This window comes from Dermacentor albipictus, unplaced genomic scaffold (genome assembly GCF_038994185.2).
Source record: "Dermacentor albipictus isolate Rhodes 1998 colony unplaced genomic scaffold, USDA_Dalb.pri_finalv2 scaffold_19, whole genome shotgun sequence".
Taxonomy (NCBI): domain Eukaryota; kingdom Metazoa; phylum Arthropoda; class Arachnida; order Ixodida; family Ixodidae; genus Dermacentor; species Dermacentor albipictus.
In genome coordinates this window covers 1,324,735-1,339,776 of record NW_027225573.1, presented here as the reverse complement: position 1 = coordinate 1,339,776, position 15,042 = coordinate 1,324,735, and the positions used below count along the sequence as shown (strand labels likewise).

The following is a 15,042-nucleotide window of genomic DNA, read 5'->3' as shown; positions in this document are numbered from 1 at the left end:
ACAACATTAAAAAAGCAATTTTCGTAAGTGTGCTCCTTCGTTTATTCAACTATCTATGCACCGGACCTACAAAACTTTCCCTTGAAATATATATATATATATATATATATATATATATATATATATATATATATATATATATATATATATATATATATATATATATATAAGGACTAAGGAAAGCCTCGGTGTTATCCACAGCCTGTTGCAGAGCCTCCTCTACTCTACCCTCGCTGCCGCCCGTACGCCAGGTTGTGATGTCGTCGTTGATGTATGCCCTCGACTTGCGAAAGCCTCTTGGAAAGCCCACAGAGAGCAATGTTGACCAAAAGTGGTGAGAATACCGAATCTTGTGGCGTACCTTTGGAGCCATGAACGAGGGGTTATGATTTGAGATCTCCCATCTTAATCGTGGTCCTTCTGCTTTTGAGGAACGAGCTAATGAATGCATATAATCTATGCCCCAGGTCAAAATGTGAGATGGATTGTAGAATATGCATGTGCGAAATGCTGTCAAAAGCTTTCTTCATCTCAAGACCCAGGATTGCCCTCACATCTCTCGTCTGAATGTGGATATTCTTATCTTTGATCATTTTCATGGTGTCCTTGGTCGAGAGTGGCGGCCGGAACCCAATGAAGTTGTACGGTAGGAGACCGTGTTCGTTGATGTATTTAGAAATGCGGGTGTTAATGGCGTGTTCGGTCACCTTGACTATACAGGATGTAAGCGATATGGGCCTGGGATCAAACAGACCCAGGGGGCATCCCGGTTTCGGGATAAGAATGACTGACGCCAGTTTTTCCGATTCCGGGGCGGCGCCCTGTTCCCACACCTTGTTAACCTCGTCCGTGAGCTGCCGCGTGTATTGTGAGGTTTACATTAAATGGCCACCGGCCACGCTGGCGGAGTGGCTACATGCACGGTGTTTAGTTAACGAGCACGAGACCGGAGGGTGATGGGGGCGAAACGCAAAGGCTCTACTGCAGTTAGATTTAGATGCACGTTGAAAAACTCGAGGTGATCGAAATTAATGCGGAGCCCTCAATTATACGGCGCCAATCACTAACCACCATGCAGTTTGGGAACGTTGTGCAGGACAATTTATTTTTGGTAAAATTTGATGACGAGCGCTGGAGGGAAGGTCATGCAGAAGTTACAGAGACTTCTGTTTGGTCCATGTTCTGGGTAAACAATTCCCATAGATACGAGCAAAGCTTAAGCTGTTGCGAGCGCATTCTATCTCCGTTCGATGGGTGCAGGTGTATGAGACGCTGGGAAAATATCAAGGTGTCTACCAGGTTGACATTTCCAAATTCCCTGAGTTCTTCAGGTTTTCCCTGATCACCTTTGCAAAATTCACTGAATGCGCCAGAACTTTGTTTTATGTCAAGACAGGCTGACACCATGTTGCCCGATGCTGTCACTGTATAGTAAGCATGGTGAAACAAAAAGAAAGACTTTATCCGATGTGAATAGTAAGGAGTAATATCTATTTTATTTAAACAGGAAACAGAAGGAAGGTGTTAGTAGAATGCACGGCGGAAAATATGGTGAAACCCATTACAAATTGAGTCAAACATCTTCAAATACGAACGAAAAGGAGATGCATACATAAGAAAATATTTTTTAATATGAGCTATTGCTATCAACTGACAGAAAACTCATCGGTATGAGACCTGAACTTTGTCAAAACTAAGATTCTCTCTCAGCATCTGGGGAGTCTACCTCAACTGTCCTGACATACTCTCAGCCCGTACGCAACATCTCAGTGTTGGGTTTCGCTGCTTTAAAGAGTTTATTTTGGTTTGGATGAGGGACGCCTGCCTCTCCGCGTATTTCAACACTTTGTTTTTTGAGCTCAAGCTCCTTCAAAGAGGTGGCGGCACGCTTCCTCTCCCGTTAATTCCTCAGTGCATCGGTCCGTTCTGTTCTCATCCACCTTCTGCCACGCGTTCACCTCATGGATCATTTGAAGCATCTTTTTGGTCAGTTGTACAGTCAACGTCCAATTTTTCGGACTCCCTAGGGGCTGCAAAAACATCCGAAAAATCGGGCAGTCCGAAAAAAAATGAATGCATCCCTTTACCTGCCCTTAAGGGCTAAAATTGCCCCAGGCACGCCCGAAAAAGCTCTTAAGGCCTGTCAGTACGCTTAATAGGCACATCGGTGCTCGTACTGTGACAGAAGATGGACGTGCATGCGTGTTTAATTAAGGAATACATACGTATCCCGTGACAATTGTCCCTTCCCACGCTTGTTATGCTTCCTCGCGTAACAATGATGTACTGAGGCGACGCTAACTTTCGAAGACTTGCATTACACAACGCACTGCGTTCTGCGAGCTTCGAAGCTAATCGCCAGGAGTACAAAGGCGGAGTCGGTGCCATTACTGACAGCGGCGGATTCTTTCAACGAAAAACACGGCACCGCACGACAAGAAGCTTAATAGCGAACGTAGAAGCAGCTAGGCTTAACGTAGCCGCGGTGGCGGCTACGGCTGCCAGCGGATCTGCGTGCGACAGTGCCGGTTCGAGGGGGCGAGATAATCAAAATGGCGGCGGTGGTGGCTTTGATTAATGCCATTTCAGACCTGCAGTCAGGGCAATATACATTGACTATATGGAGTACGTGGTGGCGCCGCAAAGCCGTGCGAATTATCGGACATGTCCGAAAAATCGAGCATCTGGAAAATCAGTCGGTAACTGCTCTGGGAATACCTCGTGCCGATAACACGGCGTCAACGACGATTCGTTGCGATTCGTCTGTTACTGCAGCCAGCATTAACACGACTTTCGTTCCTTTTCAATAAAGAGACAGTAAATTTTCCCTGATAGAAGCACAAATTCCGTGAGTTTTCCCTGACTATTTCCAAACTAATCAAATTCCCTGAGAATTCCCCGTTTTTCCGGTTGGTAGACACCCTGAAATATCTTCCTTCAGCACCCAGCGTCAATGCGGCAATAGTCTAGCTAAGAAAGGTCCTATGTAGGATGGTCCCAATGTGTTATCTGGTTCAGATATTGGGCGGCCATGGGCCATCATCCTCTCTCGGAGTTTGATGCCCTGTTGATGACAGAGGATGTACGAAGCTAGAGAACGCTGACTTCTTTTAGAGGTATAATCACGCACAGATTAATTGCCATGCTGCTCGTATTTATGTTCCTACTGTATTCGATGGTTTTCTACAAACGTGCTCTTTTATTTTAACCCTGGAACAGATGCGCTCCATCAGTGGAGCTAGCTTAACCGTGAGAGTAAGAGCAAGTTTGGCACGAGAGCCTGGGCCTTCCGGTTCTCCTTAGAACTTGGGCAAAATGCACCTCGAGGGCGATTAACAGGAACTAAGGCATCCTGAAACACTACAGTCGCACAGCCGGTTAGAAGAGTGCACCGCATTTCGTGAACAGTTTCGTGTCTTTTGGTACGTGGTAGAATTTAGTAGACTAAAGCTAAAAGACTGCAACGGTCAACAAGGTTACCTCAGGTTCAAAAGCCAATGTCTATGATTAGTAAATAGGAAACCGACGAAAGCATCGTATTGCGCGTCATAACACCGCATTGATTTTACAGCGCTTATTAGTCCGATTCATCATGATCGTCCAAACAAAGTACTTTATCTATGTTTTTTTTTTATTTCACCAAGTAGTGTCGTCAGAGCAATTCCGCACTGGCTGCTTCGCAAGCGACGTCATTGCAGGGCGCTCAGTGTATGATCTATGCCGGTTTTTGTAAAAAAAAAAGTATTTTCACGCCCACACTGTTGGTATATGAGAGTAGATGCTGGTCATATTAGTGAAGGTGGCCGGCCGATGACCAAGACTACTTACGAACGAATAACTTTGTGAACAGCAGTAGCTGTATACGGAAAATCTAACGCAGGGTATTCACAAAACCTTTCTGACGCAAGAGAATTTCAGATTGACGGGCGTTCGGGGGCCACTACTAATAATAGCAATCACCAGGCTTATAAAGACCACGGTGGCGATCAATCTCCACCTGCATTTACGTCAGAGAAGTTTGTGAATACGGACTGCTGTCGTTGACAAGGCGCCAATGAACGAGGTGAAATCATCGGTCTCTACCTGGACTGCAAACTTAATCCACTGCTTCACTTTGTTATTTTCTGTTAAAAACAGTCATTGTGCTTTCTGTGCAGAAAGACACAATGAATCGCGTGTACGCGCTCAAGGAGCAGGGCCCGTAGTCCCAAAAAAAGAAGGCTAGACTCTAGAACTGTCCTTAAGAGAATTTCCTAATCAATCGGGCTGTAGGACGTACTGTTAGGTAAGGCGGCCTTCCATTAGCAAGACACTTAGGAAGAAAAGGATTTGTGCATTTCGGCCATTATTTGACCGGAGTTCACATGGTTAGGGGGCACTCTTTTCGACGTCTGTCATTTTTATTATGGTAGTTGCCACGAAACTTGGTGCACACACCTCGCGGCAAGATGCCGCTCTTGAATGCGTGCCGGAGGAAACATTCTGGTCCAGCGAAAACTGAGCATCGAAATGGTGAATTGAGAGGTCGTTTCAATCCCAAGGATGTCCGCACTGTTCAGTCGAGGTTATTTTCCAATTATTACGTGCTCCTACCGAGGCAAAGACATCCTCGCATCAATAATTTACGCGTTCACTATTCTGTGCGTCCGCGCAAGTGGCGTTTGGTATAGTAGGATGACGCACACCGAGCCCACTCACAGCACGTATATACGTACTTGTGAGGCTTTCAAATGAGTGGAAGCGAATAAGACGGCAGGGTTAGTCGAGAATTACCCATAGGGTGCTGAAGTCCCTTACTTATTGCAAAGTACGGATATACTTGGGCGAAGGGGCACAAGTGGACTTGGAAGTTACGGCCGTTCCTATCGAACATGCACTCGTTGACGGACTCGCGTAACAGCTAGAATGCCTCTTCTCTGTAGTGCTGTTCAATTGCTCTGGCGTTTTGCCTGTCCGAAAATCTCCCCCAAATATTTGCAGCAGTTTCTTTTTCTTTTTTTACCCGTTCCTCTCTCCTCTTTCTAACCCCTATTTCCCTACCCCTGTGTAGGGTATCAAACAGGTGACTAATATCTGGTTAACCTCCCTGCCTTTCCTCTTCCTCTCTTTCTCGCTCTCTGCAAGAAAACTGAAACACAAGCCCATTGATAAGGTCACACTTATGTACACAGGTACTTTCGCCATTTCTTCCTTAAGAATGCACTCGGGGGAACAGGCTCGGGAAAAAACTGCAGCTGACATGCACCCACGTCCCGGCTGCGACTCATCCTACAAGGTTCGTTAGCTGTTTGTACCTGGACGCTTCACACAGAAACGTTTCCACATTTCGCACCGCCACACTCCGCAGTATTCCTGAACAGCGGCTCTCTGGCTCGTCAAAAAATTAGATGCCGCAGGTGATAACGAGAGCCCGGGAAACGCGACCGCTTGTTCCGCGCTCTTCGCAAACAGCGAGGCTACTGGCGGCGCGCTGCATTTCTCGTCTCCGAGCACAGTGGTCGGGTCAACGGTGGCTCAGGCACTTCCTGGGGCAGCCAAGATGCATTAACGCGTAAAGCACGTTGCGGCGATGCAGTAACTGAGAGCGCGCCACGAGACGGATCACCACCGGGAATGAGCCACGGGTGGCGCTGGAGGGCATGCCGGCGGACAGGAGTGCGCACGCGACGGCGCGGCACACGTGCACGCTCTCGTTCACGAGCTCTGTTCGGAACGTATATACCGCACGTACATGTACATTTAGCCCGCGTACATTTAGGCGAACAACCCTTCTCCTAATGTTCTCTTGGAGACAGCAGCTAGCGTGCGCAACAAGCTGCCCAAATTTTAATATTAAGGCGTGCCCACCGCCTCTATCACCGCTATAGCAAGCCGTTTCTTGGCCGGCTCCGCTACAGAGCCGTGACGCAGTGGAACAAACGTAACCGGCAGATCAAAATGTGGTGCGTAATTAAAGCGGCACAGGGAAATCAGTTCTTGGGCAACCGAAGTTTTATTGCGATAGCAATTATACATTTTACCGACGCTCCAGGCATATTTATAGTGTCAACGTTGTCATGATGCCCTGCTATCAACGACCCACGTGTGGACGATAAGAAGGCCTCCAGAGATGCGAAGTGCGTTTGGTTCCAAAAGTGACGGAGCCAAGTATACGCCCCAGCCCGTCCCGCTCAGTCGGGCCTGCCGTACACAGGGTAGCGTTCGTAGGACGTCCGGCTCGGTTATGGGAGGTGCGTGGTTCGATTCCCACTGCGTGACGCGCAGCGCTTCATAAGACATAGGCGCAATTACTTTCTTACGACGACTCCCATTGTGCGCATGTTTCAGAGTTCATTCTCCCCAGCCCCCACCCCCTTTCTTTTACTAGCTGTTAATAATTATGTGTTCCGGAACTACAGCTCCACTTGTGCCTCTCACGCGCTTACTAAAAACCTAGCAACATTTTAAATTTAAGTTTTAGTAAATATTCAACGCTCTGCCTGCGCATTTGTCACTGAAATATGAGCCGCAGAACACGTGAATGCGGTTTGGCCCGATGAAAGTCTTTTTGGTCACCGGCGTGTTTCCCGAATCGGAGTAGGCGCCACGAAGCCACAACTACGAAACCCAAGCATGTTAAAGGAAAGGTGATCAAGGCGGAACACACGCCCCGACTACTGCAGTAGGAAATCAAAATCACGGTTCGATTGCAGGGCGGCCTCGACATCGTAAAGATCGGCGCCCCGACGGTCAACGCCGCCATACTCGCGGCCGCCGGCACAACGGGAGCAGAAAGCGCGGAAGACACGGTCTGTCCGAACTCACACCAGAACATCGTCGTTGTCAGCACTACGAAACTAACGAACGCGGACCGCTACGCCAATATGCGGCAAATTTTCATTCAAGGGAAACCACACGAAGTCAACGCGTACGAAACGGCACCCGATAATAGAACCAAGGGAGTGATTCGAGGCATCCCCACTGAGGACGGACCCCGATCGGGCGCTGGACGAGGACATTGTCAACCCAAGAAACCCACTGGCATTGGCGGCCAAACACATAGGCACTACGACATGGTAGTCATCGCGTTCGACGGAATCAAGGTGGCCAACCTCGTCAGGTACGGGGCAACACTCGTTTCTTGCACGATGTATCGCAAGCAAATTAACATCTATTACCAGTGCCACGCCTCGGCCACCGCATGGTCGTTTGTCCAAATCTCGCCAATGATATCTACTGGGGCTGCGGCCTCTGCAACCGCGACTAAGGACACTAATGCTCGCCCATGTGTAACCTGTGCGGCGGATCTCACACGACCGCCGACAAGGCCTGCAAAGCAAAGTACAAGACTCCGTACGTGATTCTCAGACAACGATAGGAGAGCAAAAACGCGAATAACCAACTCACACAGAAAGACTTCCTGCCCATTCAGCCGCCCAGACCCAGTTACTGGGTGCGATCGCATTGCAGGTCGCGGTCCCGCAGCATAAAAAGGCACAGCCGCGCTCCGACAAGATCTAAATCCAGGACACCAGCTCGCGGAGACAAGGGAGGGGGTCGCAAAAGCATCTTAAGTCCTAGAGCAAAATCAAAAGGCCAATAATGGCATCTTAGAGGCGTCAAAGAAAGATAATGCTGTAATGTGCGAGCTAGTCCAAAAGCTAATGCAAGAAATGCGAGAACTCAGACGCGAGCGCGTGGCAGTGAAACAAAACAAAGAGACCCCACAACAGCCGCTACCGGCGAGTGTTCCTGACGTTTACGCGCCGGCCCCGAAAAAACGGGTGATAAACCAACAAGCGCAGGAGGGCGGTTTCGAGAGCCAGGTATGCACTGAAGCTACATATATCAAGAAAATGCAATGCCCCATGCAGAGCACCACTCAGACCCTACACGCAATAGTCCTTGGGCTCGCAGACAGAACCAGTAACCTTGAAGGAAACATACAGATGATATTGAATCACCCCGTATTCACGCAAAATGAACACCCGGCGAGCAGCGACGTGGGCCCGAACAGCCATCAAGGGCAACCGAGTAACTTACATCCGCATCCACATGGCCAACGTTAATCAAGTGATAGTACGCGTGATATGGCAGTGGAACTGTCGCGGCTTCACCGGCGAACAGGCGATTCTACAGCAATACATCAGACACGCAAAACGTAAACCAGACGTAACATTACTCCAAGAAACACTCATCAACGCGTCTATATTAACGGGCTAGTGGCACGCCTGATGTAACACGCCTGACACCCACTAAACGGAGGAAACAAAACTTATTCATACAGAACGTATGCATCAGCCCGTCGAAACACCGCCAACGCTGCCGCGTGCTGTTTCAGAAGACACTCAAGATTGCCGGGTCTCGGATGCTGATTGCAGGGGGCAATATCAACGCGGCAGACATGGCATGGGGTTACGGATACAGCACGGTCAAGAGAAGACAACTCGGGCAAGACACACAGGAACTCGACTTCACGTTTATTATGGATCCGGCGAACCTGACGAGAACCGCCCACTCCAGCACTAGATATATGGGGCTGTCGCCCCGTATATACCGGGGCGACAGCCACCACGTGGAAAAACACGTCGACCGACCTAGGGAGCGACCACATGATCGTCGAAATAGACGCCCAGACGCCGGACAAAGCGTAGGGCAGTAAGCGCAAATTCGAAATGACTGAATAGGAAGATTTTAGAAAGAAACGAGACCAACAACAGTCTTCACGAGATACGATCACGGACATCGAAGCATGGACCAGCACGCTGGCCGCGGACGGCTAAACTTCAACCGAGACCATCGAAACCGAGGTCGAAACGGACAAGATGGACAGCCGCCTGGCGCATCTCTTCGAGGCGGAGCACTCGGCCCTGGTCAGATTACACGGAAAAGAGACTCAATCAGAGACTCAGAAAGAAAACAGCGATCAACCGCAACATCGAGGAACACTACCACACGCTCACCCGCCAGCAATGGGGCGAGTTATGCAGTCTGCTGGACGGCCAACTACACAACGGGAAATCGTGGAACTTGCTAAGGTATCTGTTGGACGAAACGAAGAGCAAGCCCCACCAGACGAACTGCCTTGCGCGTCTGTTACAAAGGGAGATCGAGAAAGAACGATGAAGATGCAGTGACCGTCCAGTTACAAGCGAAGTACCTGCCGCACACTTCAACCGTACAACACGGCCCGTATGGGGGGGATCCGAGCGCTAAATTGCACAAGGACTTTAGCGCAGAAGAGATAAGAATGGCGCTGCGCAACCTACGCAGCAGATTGGCGCTGAGCCCTGACCGGGTGTCGAATCGCACCCTAAAGAATCTCGAAGACCAATCCGTGGAACAGTTGACGGCATTCATCAATGACTGCTGGCAGCGCGGCCGCTTTCCACAACAGTGGAAAACTGCGAGAACGATACTAATCCCCAAACCCGGAAAACCACCGAGCCTCGACAACCTTCGCCCCATATCACTAACATCGTGCGTCGGCAAGACTATGGATACGCACTGCTTAACAGCTGGCAAGCTAACATGGAGCTGAAAGGGACATACCCACCATCCATTATAGGATTCCACCCACATCTGTCCACGCAAGACGCAAAGATACAACTAAAACGCCAGGTGCTCGACGTCAAGACGAGAGCTATTCTCGACCTCGACCTTGAGAGCGCGTTCGATAGAATCGCGCGCTCCGCGATCTTACACCAGATATCGCAGCAAAACCTTGGTTTACGCACGTACAACTACGTAAAAGATTTCTTGACGGACAGACGAGCTGGTTTAGTGGTAGGAGACCTCCAGCTAGAAGAGCGAATGCTGGGAAGCACCGGCAGTCTACAAGGCTCGGTGATCTCGTCCATGCTCTTCAACGTGGTCATGATCGGGGTAGCGGAAAAACTGCAAGAACTCGAAGATGTCAGGCACACCATATATGCCGACAACACTACCATCTGAGTGCACGAAGGCAGCGAGGGTCACATCGAAATGGCTTTGCAACTAGCAGTCACCACAATAGAGGAACATTTCGTGGGTACAGGGTTACGATGCCACTGAAAAAGTCGGAACTCCTACTCTACCACCCCAAGCAAAGGGGCAGACCACCCGGGGCTGATGGGAATGCTGCGACGACCAGGCGAGAATACAAAGAGATCAGGTTACGCACAAGCCACGGAGCAACAATCACGACTGTGCATAACGACTACTTAAGCACAAGACTGCTAACGCCATGATAATCGTCAAGAGGATCACTAGTAGAAGAAACGAAATGAGGGAGGCGAGTCTTACACAACTCATACACTCTTTCATCATGTGCCACATGGCGTACATCGCGGCATTCCACAACTGCTACAAGGGAAAAGAAGCCAAGATCAACGTCCCCATCCGCAGGGTGTACAAGATAGCACTGGCTTTACCCGAGTCCACCAGCACGCAGCGCTTGCTCCAGCTCGGGCTTCACAACAAGCTGAGCGAAATCGCCGAGGCGCCGCACACTTGAGGTCTAGAGACTAGCGGCAACGAGAGCGGGATGCCAGATCATGGAAAGCCTCGGCATCCGTTACCACACACAACAAGGCCATAAAGTCGCCGTTCCTGATGCTATCAGACAAACGCTAAGAGTCGATCGCATTCCACGGAACTTGCACCCGGAACACAACCAAGGCGGAAGACTGGCCGGAGCGCGAGCTCTTCTCCACACCCAAGGAGACGAAATGGCGACACGGTTCATTGACGCCGCGAAACACGCAGAACGCCGGGATTCGCGGTTGCGGTGGTCGATTTACGAGGCAAAACGCGAATATCGGCAAGTGTAGCATGCAAGTACGCAGAAGAAGCGGAGGAAGCGGCGATGGCACTCGCCCTCACGGATCGGACTTGCACGACGGTTCTCTGCGACTTGATACAAGCGGACAGAAACTTTGCCAAAGGATGGATCTCACGGAGAGCGGCCCGAGTCCTGAACAATCGCCATGTCCAGCGGGAGCTAGAATTTCAAACCAGAATCCAGTGGTTCCAGGCGCACATGGGAGAAGTATCGGGACACATCGCAACTTAAACGAGACGGCACAAGCCAAAGCGCGCGAGATCGCGAAACACGCCGACCACCTTCGTCCATGGAACAGCACCAAAGACTGCTTCGCGAGCTACAACAAAATTAGTAAGGTTCTCTGCCTAGCTCGCCGAGCCTTCCCACCGCCCAGTGACAAGCTGGACAGGGCGCAGGCGGTGGCCCTCAGACAACTGCAGGCGCTCACGTACCCTAACCCGGCACAATACCACAGACTCTACCCCGGTACATACCCGACAAATATATGCAAGGTCTGCCACACTGATTTAGCCACTTTAACTCGCATGCTCCGGGGCTGTAACAAAAACCCGCACGGTGGTAACTCGGAGAGCCTTCCACCACGGTGGGTTGCAGCTTTGCGCAGCCTGAGCCTCGGCAACCAACTCTGGGCCGTCCAGAAGGCCCGCTAGGTGGCGGCGATGCCACACCTTGACGTCCCCACGTAGGAGACCTAAGGCCTCGTCTGCGAAAACTCTGCAGGACTATAAATAAAGTTGTTACAAATGCAAATGCCGACCTCGCTGATACGAAGTGTTCTAGTCATTTTAGTGAACACACTCAGCGTTGTGAACGCTTCACATTGATCACGTCCCGATACCAGGCCAGTGCGTCCAACTTTCTCATGCCGTCATGATTATTTGGCTACTGCGAAGCATGCGGGGAGTACCGTAATATAGTCGCTGGCTGGAAAAAAAATTATGCGCCAAATTCACAAACACCTCTGCAGGCTTTACTAAGTGAAGGGAGGGAAAGATGGAAAGAGCATCGCGCGAAGCGACTGAAACATGTGACTGACGTCATTTTTCTCAGGCCTGATTCTGGAGTTTATACCACTGATCTCTACTTTTGTGGGCCGGATTACGCATCGAGCATCCTCGAAAGAAGCCACCGGAGGTAAGCGTCCTTGTCACGGAAGTCGGCGCTTTGCTGCTTTGCAGGGACACCTGGCCTGCACGAAAGCTCGGCATCATTATTTTTATTTTTCCCCAAACTGCCTATTGTGCCGTAGTCTACCCAAGAAGGGCGGAGATGTCTTTTGGGTAGACATAAAAGAAGCCATCGCCGCGCCACTGACGTCGCTAACATGAACGGCGCGCCCTGGAAATACTGACTATTGTGAAAACGCTCTATGTAAAAAAAAAAAATCACATTCGGGTACAGGTTATCGTAGAAGCCCTTACCAGACATGTAGCAACAGCAACACCTTCTAAAGCGCGGTAAACCAGTAAAAAGGTCGTCACGGCCGCAATATTGTCCGACCAAGCGCGATAGTAAGTGTAGCATGCGTCCTATTTCCGGGACAAACAACAGCACGACGCCACATTTCTGCTGGTTTCCCCTGCACCCCGCTCGGCGAGCGGCAAAACCGCATGAACAGTACCGATCGGTGGTTTATAATACGCGTCTCGAGCCAATCATAAGACGACGTTGGCTGTCGTCTCCCGTCGCTTTTCTTTATTGTTTGGTCGCCCCATGGGGTGTTGCCTTGTATTGGCTTTGCTCTTGCAAAGCAAAAACGTGGTGATGTCTTTATGAGCGTTATGCTGCGCACTTTCTTTTAACCAAAAACAATGCGTCTCTAGTGATACGCGTCATTGTGGAGAAAACACGCGGAATACGTGCGATGAAAATTCAAGATGATGTGCAACACGAGAACAAGGTGAGAGCAGCCGCCAGCGTTTTTACAAGTGAACTTGTCTTCTTCAAGTCGACAGATTTTCCATGGTACAGTATATATAGGTACGGTTCTTGTAAAGGGGAAAGGTGGTAAGGCGGGTGGGTGAGGTAACTCCCGAGGGTGTGGTAGCGGCGAGTGTGTAGAAATGAAAGTAAATTATTGCGCTATCGAACGTCGGTGGAGGAATGTGGGGTTAACGCCGTGTGTCAGCCTGTTGACGTGTCATTGTAGGTCCCTCTTTTCGTGGGAGGGGCCCGGAAGCACACACTGAAGCCCTGTCGTGCGCAAAGCAAACGCTGCGCATAAGCATAATACAGTTGCATGTAGCTGCGGTTTACTAGATAGCATAGATACCGCGGCCGCCGCGGGGTTCCGCGACAAGTCCGCTGGCTGAACGCACTGCCGCTTGCTGAGGGCAACCGCTTTTGGCTAAAGTTCTTGGATCTTCTATAAGATAGCGCGAACTGCCTGAAGCGCCTCCTGCTTTGATCCAAGTGAAACATTTTCAATATGAGCGCACCCGACGAGCCGCGTGGCATTATGCGGCCGTGCGACGTATCCAGTTTGAAGCCATGAAAGGTTGGAGACGTGTCACATTCTATATATTCGATCGTAGGCCGTTAAATGACGACACCCTGCTGACCTACTACATGCCGCTTCATGGCCGTGTAGGTCTTTGTAGTCTGTTAGAACAGAAAGGTATACCCGAAGGTTGTTGCCCTTTAAAAACAATGTGCGCAGCTTGTAATAATGGTGCGAGGCTGGAGTCAACAGCGGAGCTTGTGACCATGCTTTTATAAGGGTTGCCTAAGTTGTTTTTAGGTTTTGCGAGGTTATGCTAGGTTTTGCTAAGTTGTTCTTAGGCCTCGTTATGTCCTGTCTAGGTTTTGCGAGCTTATGGTAGACTTGGATAAGTTGTTTATAGGCTTTGCGAGGTTGTCCTAGGTTTTGCTAAGTTGTTGTCTCGGCGGGCTTGACACTGGAAGTTTCTGAGCATTCGCCGGCAGGGAACGCTTTCTCGGCAACGTCGAGCGTTCAGGCGTCGACTCTCACGTTCCCTGGACTGAAACTCGGGATCCTCGACTCGGCGTCCCCTCTTCTCAGCCGCAGCTTTTGTGCGGTGTTCCGGATCAGCTCGGCGGCGACGTATCGCTTCTCGCTTGGCAGTACGGCTCTCTCCCTGGTAAGACGCTTCTTCGCGTGTCCGGACTTTCTTCGGTCTTCCCACGGCAACAGCACGTACGCACGGAGTAGAGGAGGCGAGATGTGTCGCCGCGCCGGCGTTTCCGAGCGTTAGCACGCCTGTGACGTCACTACTCCGCCCTACACGCGCGGGGTGCGAGAAGGTTACATGCCTCGGTGCGCTCGCAGGTGGTTGCTTGGTTCGCAGGTGGTTGCAACACGAAGCGGCGCACAGCTGGGCCGAGCTTTCTGGCAATGCACCACGGCGGAAATGAAAGCTGAAACAACTCCGCTACTAAAAGTTGTTACCCACACAGAAATGTATTCGCACGCGTGGCTTTAAACGACTGGCTACATCAGGACTCAGGCGACGATTATTCGCTCCGCTTATTATGTGTATTTTACTTGAAAGCATCACGTTTGTTCGAGTGGTCCCTGTGATTTCCGTCTGAACCACGGACGTTATTTTTGTTTGTCACTTCTTTCTTCTATGTCATCGTATTCAGGTCCCGGTTCGTATCCTCGACAGGATTGCCGTCGTTGGTTACAACAAAATCGATTGCGGTGTCGTTGTATACGGTAAGCTGCAGGATCAACTGAAATGAAAATATGAGCAATGTAATAGGAGGCTTGGGCTAACAGTAAGTAAAACGAGAGCGAATTGTACAACAGCAACAAGTTTTCATAATTAGAAAAGTTAAAGCGAATTCCTTTGTTCCATCTCGCATGAAAAATTAAAGCCTCAAGAGCACCTAGTAAAATCATCATCCTCAGCGCAAACTAGAAAAAAGAAAGAAATGATAGAAAAGCTCCAAACACACCAATGGCGGTTCTCCGGGGCGGACGCTACACTTCTGTCTGTGGCCACCCATCTGAGTGCCATGACGAATATGAAAAGTCGGGCTATTTCGCACATACAGAAACACAACCTATCGGACATTAAGCAAAAGTTTGAAGCACAGCAGCGCACACCTAATACAATTGTGCACTTAAAGTGATCCCTGCACTTTGAGATGGTAAATTAGAGGGCGCTGCAAAGATATAAATACGCGCCATCCTCGGATATTAGTTGTAGCCTCTGGCCAATCGGCCACAAAAACTCTTTCTAACACCTATATCTGTAAGCCCTAGAGGCGCA

At 50.0% G+C, this 15,042-nt stretch overlaps 1 protein-coding gene across 1 annotated transcript; it reads left to right on the top strand.

The window, feature by feature from the left end:
- Window positions 1–9,510: 9,510 nt before the first annotated feature.
- On the top strand, window positions 9,511–9,933 carry LOC139052183 (uncharacterized). Its single transcript, XM_070529259.1, has one exon. It carries the CDS (start codon window positions 9,511–9,513, stop codon window positions 9,931–9,933), a length of 423 nt encoding a protein of 140 aa, XP_070385360.1.
- The last annotated feature ends 5,109 nt before the right edge of the window (window positions 9,934–15,042 follow it).